At 40.5% G+C, this 12,355-nt stretch overlaps 1 protein-coding gene across 3 annotated transcripts in view; it reads right to left on the bottom strand.

Moving 5' to 3' along the window:
- COL4A2 (collagen type IV alpha 2 chain) overlaps window positions 1-12,355 on the bottom strand; it is a 147,116-nt gene that overhangs the window by 40,333 nt on the left and 94,428 nt on the right. For all 3 annotated transcript variants that reach the window (XM_061996583.1, XM_061996593.1, XM_061996601.1), the window contains exons 5-15: window positions 11,602-11,736; window positions 11,475-11,519; window positions 9,263-9,379; window positions 8,501-8,572; window positions 6,931-6,966; window positions 6,768-6,830; window positions 4,456-4,491; window positions 3,747-3,788; window positions 3,171-3,245; window positions 1,682-1,726; window positions 422-484 (exon numbers count right to left, since the gene is read on the bottom strand). In XM_061996583.1, coding sequence (XP_061852567.1) covers window positions 422-484; window positions 1,682-1,726; window positions 3,171-3,245; window positions 3,747-3,788; window positions 4,456-4,491; window positions 6,768-6,830; window positions 6,931-6,966; window positions 8,501-8,572; window positions 9,263-9,379; window positions 11,475-11,519; window positions 11,602-11,736 — 729 coding nt within the window. The remainder of the gene's footprint in view (window positions 1-421; window positions 485-1,681; window positions 1,727-3,170; window positions 3,246-3,746; window positions 3,789-4,455; window positions 4,492-6,767; window positions 6,831-6,930; window positions 6,967-8,500; window positions 8,573-9,262; window positions 9,380-11,474; window positions 11,520-11,601; window positions 11,737-12,355) is intronic.

Here is a 12,355-nt window from a genome sequence, read left to right as displayed (position 1 = left end):
CTACAAGGCGGTAGCATTTAAATTAGCTTTTTTCCTGTGGTCACAAGTAACTGGAGCTAAACTCATGTTTTTTAACCATGGTCTGAAGAGAGCAAAGACAGAAACAGTGTAACACAGTCTGTGCTGAGGACCAGGACAGTGGCTGAGGTTAGTGAGCAGAGCTTTAGGCAAGAGATGCACAAAGCTTCTCTGTGATGGTACAGGCATTCTTATCAGTCCCATGGGGCCTTCCTCTCACTACCATTTCAAAATGGCCTTTTCTCTTTTCTATACCTTGCAGTGCAGAGCTGGCCACAGTCTGGTGGGCTGAAGAACTCTCATTTTTGTAGTCTGATAATCTGTGTTTTATTCCCAAAGGCAAACTCTCAGATTGGATTTGCACATTCAGCTGGATGAATTTTACCTTTAAGGAGCAACTCACCCTTTGTCCTGGGAAACCAATTACTCCTTCTTCACCTTTTTCAGGAGCATAGAGAAGTAGACCCTAGAAATATTACAACATATTTCAACATATTTCTTCATTATGTGCAAAAAAATTGTAACACCGTTTTATGGAAGCTAAACAGGAAGAAAACACCATTGTAAAACATGGAGGATCTAATAATAGCTGCGTGTGAAAGAACTGTTGTCCTTAAAATTAAGTGTAACATGCTTGCTTCATTATGATAGCAGGAGCAGGCCATAAGAGGAGAGAGAGGGTTTCCCTCCTATCATCTGCTCCTTCTTTTTTTTCTTCTGTGGCTGCAACTCTGAAGAAAAGACAAAGCAGTTGTTCAGATATACAGCCAATCAAGCGACTCAGCTAATGATCAAGCTGTTGCTTCAGAGAGCTATTTGGCAAACACGGGCATGCTGCTCTTCATGTTACTATCAAACAAAAAAAAGGAAAGGAAGAAACACATATACCCTTTTGCTACATCAGCATAAAATCTATGGTTTTCCTATATACAGTAAACAAAATCCTACATGGGTAAAATCTGACCAACAGCTGAAGAACTGGCAAGCAACTGCACAGGGAGGGCATCAGGGCTCACACTGTGACCTTCTCCCATAACCTTGTGGAGAAGCTGACAGGAGCATCTGAGAAAATAAAGCTCTGCAAAATGCTCAGTGAGGCATCCCTAATTGGTAAAGACTGTTTTTTGAAACACTCTGGGAAGTAAAAAGGAACCACACACTGGCAAAGGTATTTAGACAGTCTAGAGGTTGCCTGTGAGTTAACTAAACCACATTCAGTCAAGCCTAGTTGACAGCTCCGAATGATACAGCAACACATGGGATTACTGTCCACTTACTCAACAGACTTAATGACCAATGGGACCAAAAGTCTGCATGTGTTGAGAGAGTAGTCTGAAAATGATAGAGAAAATGTCCATATATACTTAATTAATGAAATCTAGTGGAACTTTAAAACACAGATCAGCATTTCAGCTGCAGTAAAGAGATTTATTACTAGCTAAAGCTAAAACCAAAAACTACGTGAGGGAAAATCTTATTTTCAGTAAAGGAACAACTAATTCCACTGTGGAGTTATTACACACCGTGTTATTCAGCTTTTGTAATGCATCAGAATGGCTGTCTGCTTGTGTTGCTCCGTTATCGATATGGCATCATTTCAATGAAGAAAGCACCAGTATTAACTCCAATATTATTTGCCTTTGCTCTTCTCCACTTGACTTACCGGAACTCCAGCTTCCCCTTTTTGTCCAGGATCTCCTCTTTCACCCTAAAAATAAGGTGTTCAGATATGTTAATACATTCCCATTCCCATTTCAATAATTTTTCTACAACACGAAGTGACAAATGTTTGTCAAGAGAAAAAACTCCACCACTCTTGTGCTGTTCTTTATTCATACACTTGTCATATGAAATGGATGCCTTCATAAGAAGTTTAAAAAGTGTTTTTGAAAAAAAGTACTTGATAATTTTTCTGAAAAGTTTTCTAGGAATGTGAACAGCTCAGATTTCTTCATAGAATCATAGAATGGTAGGGGTTGGTACCTTTAGAGATCATCTAGTCCAACCCCCTGCAGAAGTAGGTTCACCTAGATCAGGTCACATAGGAACATGTCCAGGTGGGTCTTGAAGACCTCCAAGGAAGGAGACTCCACAACCCCTCTGGGCAGCCTGTTCCACTGCTCCATCACCCTCACAGTAACATAGTTTTTCTTATATTTAAATGGAACTTTTTGTGTTCCAGCTTCATCCTATTACCCTGGAAGATTGTTTCTGGGCAATCTTGTTCATGAGTGAGCACCTGAGCAATGTCTATAAATAAATGCACATTATTCCATATTTGTCTACTGATTATCTGAATTGTCTGACCCAAACTAAGAGTTCCTGCTAGGTTTGGACAGATGATAGCCTAAAGTCTACTCACTAATACTGATGATGAACAAAAAGGCTCTCCAGATAAGTAGCTCACATGTGGTCATCTCTGCTTAGTCATGGAAACTCCAACTTGCATGTTACTTAATGCAGACTTCAGACTGCAAAAGTCACTTTTAGATAATTCAGTATTGCACCAATTTACTCATCTTACTGCAGAAATTGCATGAGTCACGTGAACTTTCTAACTTGAAAGCTGGGATGAAAAACTACTGGTCTGGAGGTTGGTGTCTGATACAGAATAGACACATACAGGGTAAAAGTACTTCTGCTCCCAGCAAAAAGCAATGGATGAGAACAAACTGCATATTGCTGGTGAAGATCTCTCCAATATGTATAAACAAGCCTTAACTGCAGGTATACCATTTAGATATACCTGCACCATTTAGGTAAGTTATGTCAACAAAACCTAATTCAGATAGCTTCCCCAAAGACAGGCTTCATTTACAGGAAGAAAATTTCAGTCACTCTTAGGAAAAATGAGATATTGAATGATTTCCCAGCAGATGTTTCTGCTTGTAAAATGAGATGTGACAGACGGGTAGTAGCTGCATACTTGCCCAAGGCACCTCTAGCCTGTGAGAAGTGCTTTCTTGACGACTTTAGCTACCATAGTTTCAACAAATACTTTGTGACCCAAGCTATGGGAAAATAGCAGACGTCTTTTGATATATCAAGTCTTCTAAGTACCATATGTAAAAGCATATTTGTATGTTATTTCAGTTTTGGCACTGCAGAGCTCTTAGTTCCTTGTGTATTTTGGCAAAATACCCTGTTGTTACCTTGTGTTTGTCAGAGGGGACACCCATCAGTTCTCTTGTAGGAAGCCCAGGTGGACCTGGAGGACCTGGGGGGCCCTGCAGAAAAACATAAGGGCACATTTACTAACATTTCCAATACCTTGTCAAGCTGTTGATCAGCACAGGGTCTAAGGCACTGCAACAAAAGGACAAATGCAGATTTGTCCCTGCTACTAGTATGGCTCTAAACCTCTGAATAAATTGATGGTAAGATACATTTATTTTATGTTGGGATTAACATATAGCAATAATTACTCTTTCTCTGGATGTTTCCAGGATAACAGTAAAGATTACAGCTTTATATAAAGTAGTCTGGCTCTATACATTTCAGAAGTATTACGTCTGTGTTGGTATAAACGAGGGCATAGCTAGAATTAGACTTGCAGAAGTTAGTTAAGCTACAACACTATTGATACTGCCAAAGCTACACTTGTTTTTTCCTTACATAACACAGTTGCTAAGCAATATAGTATTAAAACCAGTTTTATTTATAAATAGTAAAATAACATCAACCTGCCTATTACTAGTGATACTATTAATTCATTAGGATCACTTTACCTGTTCACCTTTTTCTCCAAAGAAGCCCAGGCCCCTGTTGCCCTGCAGAAACAATAGGTCAAGATTTACTAAACGTATTATGCAGTTTTCTAATGTAAAATTCAAATTTCAACATGCTCAAAGCCCTTCTCAGACATACAAGTCTGTAGGACACCACTGAAGAAGTGCAATCAATTAATAGTCTAGGGTTACCTCAAAGTATTTTTATAGATTTGGAAGTATTTTTATAGACCTAAACAGTCGGAAAGACAACTCTAATTAAAATCTCATGCTACCAGTGCTTCTTACAAAAGACTTTGAGTCATTCGACTGAGTAATGTCATGAAATCAAGCATTTGTTTTGCAAGTTTTTTTAATAGCACTCAATGTTAAATAAAAATACCTAAGTGGGCTGGAACAATGAACTCATGTATTTTTTCCACTGAGATATAATTGGATATTGTAAAGACTGCAAGGATTCTCTCTTAATGGGAAACTACTGTGACTACAGTAGCAAATTAAATCTGGCTCTAGAACTGGTTTAATCTCTTCAGGGTAGGCGATCCCAGTGTAAGATTAACTTCTTGTGGTTTGCAGCCAACACAGAAGGTCTTGTGCTATACAGCCTTTGGTGCAGTCTGTGGTTCTTTATTTTACTGCCTTCAAGTGCGTCTTGAATAAACCTCAGTGACACAAGATCAACATAAACAACCTTGACACAAAGACTTACTTGTGGTCCCTGTGGTCCTGGGGGCCCTGGTGGTCCCTGAGGAAACACAACAGGAGGGAGCAAGTTACTTGTTGCTTTCTAATCAATGCATGCAGGAGGTCAGTTACTTTGTGTCTGAAATAGAAGTATGTATTTAGAAGGCAGCGTATTCCTCAGCATTTAATGTGTTATCCTCACTATATTAAGGGTGTTTACTGCTCAGAAAATACCCTCTTAAGTCACATCATGATCTTCTCTAACAGGACAATAGTCTCCCATCTTAGACCTAATGAAATCTCATCTTTATTTCAAATAGAAAGAACTTGTGCTTTTGGATCCTGCCTTGGTAACATTTTAAGCTCATCCCTAAAGTCAAGCACCTCTGTAAGTGCTTCACTGGATTGGTGTCTTGGTACTGCATTCACCTGTAAAGGGAGTTGAACTCCCATATGCATCTCAGATTACCTGTTTGGTGATATTGTACAGAACAAAATCAAAGGAAGATGGTGGGGAATGAAGCTGCATCAGGAAAAAAGGCTACCAGAGCCCCACAAGAGGAGAAGCTGGAAAGCTGTTACTTGGAGAGACAACTTCCCTTGCTTCAGTCGGCTACGGTAGTTAACAGGCTCCAAAGGGCTCTACACTGGTGAGGTGAACAGAAGCATGAGCTATTCAGAGAAGAAGATGGTGAATACAAGGCACAGGAAAGAGAGATTGCTGCAAATGGAACTGTCCACCTACTGAGTCCCAAAGGGGATATAACTGAGTTTTGGCAAAACCAAGCTCAGCCTGCAAGGAAAAGATAGTAACATTCAGGTGAGACCTTAACTTGTTAGGCATCTCTGCCTTGCTACACACCTTTGTGCAGATGAACAACAGACTTGTTCTGGAAAAAATACTTTTGAATCAGTTTTGGTTAGTCAAGTAGTCAGTGAGCTGTGACCTAATCTACTGGTAGATGCACTGTGCAAGTCATCCCACTGCCTGGATGGAGCTTATGGGCCTTCAAGGACTTGGGGGAGCCCTTCCTGTTTTTGTACAGGATCTAGGACTTAGAGAAGAGGAATGATGCAAACTCAGAACCCCTGGGAAACGCTCCCAGGTCCCTCTCACAGGTGAGTCACAGCTTTAGAGACAGTTGGAAGCATTTTGTTAAGAGCTGGAAATGGTAGGGATCTGTCCACTCTGGAAGAGTGCTCAAAAGAGATGTTGCCAAGATGGCAACCAGAAGGATGTAGTCATAGGGCTCAGAAAATGACGATTTGTAGCACTTGCTAACATCTGAGACAGAGCACTGCGAATGTGAGCCATTGCAGGCTGGTCTCCAGTGTGTAGCTCATGAACTTCACGGGCTCGTCCTAGAGGAAGAGTAAGTAAAGGACTGAAGAGATTTCCCTTCAGGAGGACCAAAGTAGGAAGATAAGGTGCATCTTACTCTCCAGATGATAAAACAGGCTACTGCATAAAATTAACTTGGGAAAGGCTGTGAACTTAGTCCTAGAATCTTTTATTTTTATTTTAAGAAAGAGTGTCCCTGAAAACAGCTGTGGAGGCTGTAGGTAAGAAGCCCCGAACTATGTTTTTCTCTCCCCCAAATCAATGTTGTAGAGCAGATCTGAAATGACTTTTGACAAAACAAACTAAAAAGCGAAAGCTATAAACTTGGCCTACAGGAAAATAAAGCAAGCCTAAAGAAAATCAAATACACTGAATTTGGATACCTGCTTCTCACACATAAAACTTTTAACCTTGGTAACAAGAAATGTAGAAAATGGTAGCTGGAGAGAACACGATTTTCCCAAAGAACTATTCAGCAACAGTTGTCAACATCAATGCTGTAAATGTTGATTTTGGAAAAAATGACTGAAAGATAGTTTAAAAATAAAATTGTATTCCAAATACTAAGGAAGAATGTTATCTACTCCATCTTCTGTGGGAAGTGTGGAGAGCTAACATACATATTCTTTATGAGCAAAAAAAGATAATGTATTTAGGTCCTGATATCTTTGATAACTCAGTGTAGAGGGATGTAGACTGGACAGCATTGAATAAGCTTTACAAACAAGACTTTTTGAAGGAGGTTAAAGAAAAATAATATAAATCAAAAGTCTCTGGCAATACAGGGTGAAAGAAACTATGCCTCTTTTGGCAATTTTAATCCTTGTAGAATCACTTTCTCTCAGTGATTTTAAGAACATTTTCCATCCAAAGACACCTACTTGGTATTTCTAGACTGTTTTTTCTCTCCATTTGCTAACCTACAATCCAACATAATGGAACTTGCTGAGATAATGATTCTCTTCAGTCAATTAACACATTTTAAATATACTTACTGGTCTTCCTCGCTCTCCTCTTGGGCCCGTAGGTCCTTGAATACCAAGTGTACCCGGAGGTCCCTTTAAATAAGAAAAACCACAACAACCGAACCATCAATTAATGGTGTTCTGGTATCAATTACTACTAATACTTTATCACATTTGCTGTAATAGTACTTACTTGAAAACCATTGAACCCTGGTTCTCCAGGTTCCCCCTAAAAAAAACAAAGTAAAATAATGCAATAAATACTACATACAAGACTAAATAAAAACTTTTCCTCACTCTTTAATTTTTTTCTCCTTCTAAAAACTAATCATAGCATACAATGCTACCCAAACCCTTACATACGGATCCATTCAATACAGGTGTTGAGATAATTAAATGTGGGACACGTGGATTTTGTCTCTTCTGTACAGGGGATAATGGCAATACAGTAGGAAGGTACAGAGCTGGCTAGGGAAGTTAAGGATCCAAACTACAAGGCCAAACTGGACAGCAGACCATATTTAATTCTTTGTGGAAAATTCTTATCTAACCAGTGGCTTAATTAGGGCTACAACCTTAGCTGAAGTGTACAAGCTCATTTTTCATGAGTTGCATGGGAGTTACCGACTCATTTTGCTTCTCCTCTGAGTCACTAAAAGCATTTGGAACATACTGTTTTCAGTGACCACATATTTCAACTGCAGTACATGTTGAAATGTTTTTGGAAATTGGATCCAAAAATGTTCTAGTACAAAGATGTTCCAACACCCATAAATAATGTGGAATTCAGTCCAGACACCTTCAATCATTTCGAGTAGCATCCTATCTATGTAGTTAATTTGAGTTCAGTTAACAGAATAATGTGTGGGACCAAGTACTTTCTGAAATGAATACAGGTGTCAGTATCCATCCTTGGCTGCAACATGTTTGACCAATTCATAATCATTCTTAATGATTCATAATTTCCTTAATCATTCCTAATTATGAACAAGTGTAGATTTAAGGATTTTCTGAAAGGAAAAGAAGATTTAATTTCAAAATACAGGCAACTTACAAATATGTCAACAGAAAAACCTATTTTGGCACTCATCACTGGCACAAAACATATATAAACAATGTCAGCAGATCCCTTACGTGAGTGCAGCTCGGATGTAGCTTTGTACATAAATTTGTCACAATTTAGACTCTAACAACATTTGTAACTCCTTCTCTTTATCTGATATCTTCAAATTATACACAAATATATATATGAGAAAAAGCTGCAGGGGATTACAAAGCACATTTTAAGGGTTAGATACAGTAAAAGCACCCATGGGAATACTGGGGTTTACTAAATAACATACTGAAGCATATTTTATCCCAAGTCAACAAAACTCCTGCATGAAAATGATAAAGAAAGGATGATAATATTAAATAGAATTATCCAATGGACAAAATTATGGCAATAGAACAACTTTTCCATGCATGATACAAAGGTAGTCATTGAATAAAAAAGACAATACTTGAACTAAATCTCCAGTGCCTCTGCAATCCACCTGTAGGCTGGAATTCCTTGCAAATAACTGAGTGGAGAATTTTTTTCCCTGGATATCAGAAAGGCTTTGCTGTAACCAGAGAAAGCAGGAGCTGCCTTGCAAGGCCTACACAGAATCAAAATGGGCCTCTTGGGACGTGTCTGCCAGAGTGTAAGAAAAACTAACTCTCCATCATCTGCTTGTAAAACTATACTGAGCATGAACAACTCACAGGAGTGACAGACATACCCTGTATCGGCTTGCGATGTCCGGTGGCAGTATATAGGGCTCCCCTTTCTGTCCCTTTGGCCCTTGGACTCCCTGGAAGTGACCAAAAAAATAACAGAAGTAAGCTTTCGTATCACAAACGTTAACCTATACACAACTAAGAGTAATGAAAAATAGTTGTGGGAGTTTTCATGAGTGTCTGCACGCTGCTATTTAGAGGCAGAGACTATGCTGAGCTTTGAAAATTCATGGTTTAAAAAAGCTGTGAACCCTTGCAGGACATAGAAGAATGAATTTCCAGTTCTGGGATAAGAACACTCCAATACCTGGGAGTGATATTACAGGGCAGCACCTCCTAGAGCAGCCACTGGAGCTTCCCAGGGCTGACATGTACCCTGGTAAATCCAGGAGCCCCAGTGCTCACCCCAGTATGATCCAAACTATTGTGCCATGGAAAGCCAATACTTCTGCCATGGGGCAGGGATGGAAAAGGTGAGTTTAATATTTTATCACTGTTGGATAAAGCTGTACAGGTTTTCCTGAAGTTATTTCTCTGCAAGACTTACGTGACAAGTACAGCTCTGGGCAGACCTCCCAGCCCTGGCTGCAATTTAATGACTAAGCATAGAGCAGCATGTCGATGTTAAGTCCGCATGGATGCCGCACTGGGCCAAAAGGGAGCTCCATGAAGAAATGACCCATTTGCTTCCAATACACATATGAATGAAACTCACATCAGCAATGATCTTAGCTTCAGGTACTCACTTACTGTCAGCTACTTACAATGGTACCAGGGAAACCAGAGAGGCCGGGAGTTCCAGAGTCACCAGGGTCACCTACTGTCCCGTTACAGCCATCATGACCCGGTTTCCCCCTCGATCCTGGCTGCCCTGGATGACCCTGTTGAGGGGGGGGAAAAAAAAAAAGTGTTTATCTATCCATCTGTTTCTAGTTTTCCTTTTCCTGTAGTCACACAGTATTTAGACATTCTCACATTCAGCCCAAGGCCTGGATCCATGGGAAACTATGATTTTCAAAGACAGAAACAGACAGTGCCTTTTTTTAATATAGCTGCAGCTTGAACCAGATGCCCCAGACAGCATGAAAAAATGAGTAGTGGAGGACCTTTCAGAAAGGGTAAGAAAGCTTTGCTCAATGCCGGCTCTGTTAGGGAGAGAACTAAGCCAGATGAGGCTGCTGCACAGGGAGCCATCAAGAACTGGGATTGTTAAGTATTTCAGTGCTTCACACTGGATGAGTGGGAAGAAAGGTCCTTTGCTGTCTTTGAACAGCTTCCAAGCCAGGAAAAATGTCAGAGATGCTTTTAGAGCTGAGTGTCGTGGTGAGGCTGTAAGGATGGAGATGGGAAGAAAAGAGTTGAGCTCAAAGGAAGGGAGCTAGGGGCACTGCAAAACCTCTACACTGAGCCTCTGACACACAAAGTCACTCCTGTCTCCAACTGGACTTCCATCGCTGCACCTACGTTCACCTAAATCGCTGTTGCTTCTGGTTTACATTGGGACTGATAGGAAGCAAATCTTCTCTTGAGCAGTTCTTCTGGGGTGTCATTCAGGAAACCCAGAAACCAACTTAAAAATTTCTCCCTTCTCTATCATTTTTCTCTTTGCATCAGGTTCCTTATTTAGAAGAAAAATAAATCTGTCCACATCCTTACCTAGCTCCATCAGGTACTGGCATTCCTCACCCCAGAAGAGATTAAGGCTTGCCATGCCTCTTCTCTTGGCCTCCAGCCCCACATCCTAGCACTATGTCATTATCATTTGTACATGTGCCTATCTGTCTGACTTCTAATGCTCAGCGTTGTGTCTTGGCCTGAGAAAACTGGTTGGAGAGTGTAACTGGGTGGCAAGGGCAGGGCAGCTTGAGAACGGGACACAATGAGTGTGCAGGTTCAGCTACTGTCTGAAGGTATGTATCCCTCACTGCGCAGTGTGCAGAGGTTGGGAAGTCAGGCCTGAAAAGCTAATCTTGCTCAAGTAGGAGACACAGTCCAGATTTAAAAACACGGAGCTTCAACAGGGGGGCAATTTACTCTCCTTCCTGGGATGTTACAGTGCTTACAAAAAACTCAGCATGATGTGGTGAGATGAACAAGGTCTATGGCTTCAGGAGTGTTAACAGGAATGGGAAAGAGGGTCTTCTGCGTTTCCTTTAAGAGAGAGAAAGCCCTGAAACTCGATAGGGAGCTCCTCTGGAAACAAAAAAGGGTGAAAGCAGAGTGGATGTGCATGCGTGAGCTGCAGAGTGGGGCCCTGGTGTCAGGGAGCACTACAAAGGAAACCCAAGCCTGGGAACTCTGTCCAGGGATTCCAGTGACTCAGATTTCTTTGTTATTTTATGACACAAGATGTAAAGAAGGGTAAGCTGGGAAAATACTGTGCTGTGAACTTTACCCGGTTTTCTTCTTTGAATGTTTGAGTTTCATGGACCTGGACAATTTATTCAAAGTGTGTCACTGCTTGGTGTTCAGTAAATTTTTAAAGACTATCTCAAGTGTGCCATATGGGCTATAAAGCAAATAGTAATAGTTAGTACTCCTAAAGTCCTTGGTCTTTCTATGTGCTTTGCAACTCTGAAATAATTAAGGAATGACCCACCTGTGTCCTTCTCTCACAAGCTTAAGAGATATGCAGTACTTATCTCACAACTCTTTCTTACAGAAAAACACATTTGGCTGCGTAACCTCCAGGGACACAGGAGAATTCCATCCTTTCTTGCCTCCCTTTACAAAGGGATTTTTCCATAGGACAATACAAACAGACCTTAATTATATGAGGGAATGAGTGGGAGCACAGATTCTGCTCTCTTGCTCTGTGTCTGCAGTTCCACTCACTTCAACAAATGTCCTTAGAAGTGTGTACGTGGCTGATGCAGAACCTAGTCCAGAGATTTTAATTAAAGTACAAAGGCTTTAAACTAGCCTGCAATATTTGCAGTTAGTGATTTCTTAGAGATGAGGTAACTGGCTACTTACAGGAATGCCATCTGCCCCGGGGAATCCAGTGACTCCTCTTTGCCCCTAGAGTGAAACAGCACAATTAAAATGATGTTCTGCCCAGTATTTTGCTCATTAGCTAAAACATCTGATATTAAAATGTTACCACTTCTCCTTTGGGTCCACTTATTCCTGGAGATCCTCTTTCACCTTTATGACCTTTGGGACCTTGCACTCCTGGGATACCCATCAATCCTGGTGGTCCAGTGAATCCCTGTCCTCCAAGGAGTCCTGGCTGGCCCTGATAAAAGTAATAAAAACCCATTTATTTAGAAACAGTTGTGATGCATGAAGCTGGATTAGTTATTGCTGCTGCAATGGAGTCAGTCTCTTGAAGAGAAAATACACAGAGGTTCTCTTTCTCTTCCAGTAGGCCAGACTCTTTGATGAACGTCATCTGGAAACGCCAAGCTGAGAAACTCCAGCAACAGTGATCACATTGCACGTGACAAAATGGAAAATAACACTTAAATCAATACTCACTACTTGAATATTCATGGCTACTGTATGAAAAAAGCAGTTTATGTCGAATAAGGCTTCTCAAGAGTGATTCTCAGTGACCTACAACATAACCTACTACACTCTAAGCAAGAAAAATACACTTAACTGTGAAATCTTAGTGGCTATATTTCTTACAAATGAAGCCAGCAATGGCAGCAATTTCTGCCTCTTTTGGAATAGTATGTTATTTAATAGTAGAGTCTGAAAATTATCACATACACACGTATCCATACAGGTTTAGGAGCTGCATGCAAGGCTTCCTTGTTATTCTCCTTTCCAGCACTGGTTCGGCTCTTTAAATCACTTCAAACATTGTTTAAAAATAATGCCCTGTTGATTGCCAACATCACGAGGCTCAA

Source organism: Colius striatus, chromosome 1 (genome assembly GCF_028858725.1).
Source record: "Colius striatus isolate bColStr4 chromosome 1, bColStr4.1.hap1, whole genome shotgun sequence".
Classification (NCBI taxonomy): domain Eukaryota; kingdom Metazoa; phylum Chordata; class Aves; order Coliiformes; family Coliidae; genus Colius; species Colius striatus.
The sequence above is the reverse complement of the archived record's forward strand: the minus strand, read 5'-3'. Positions and strand labels throughout refer to the sequence as shown.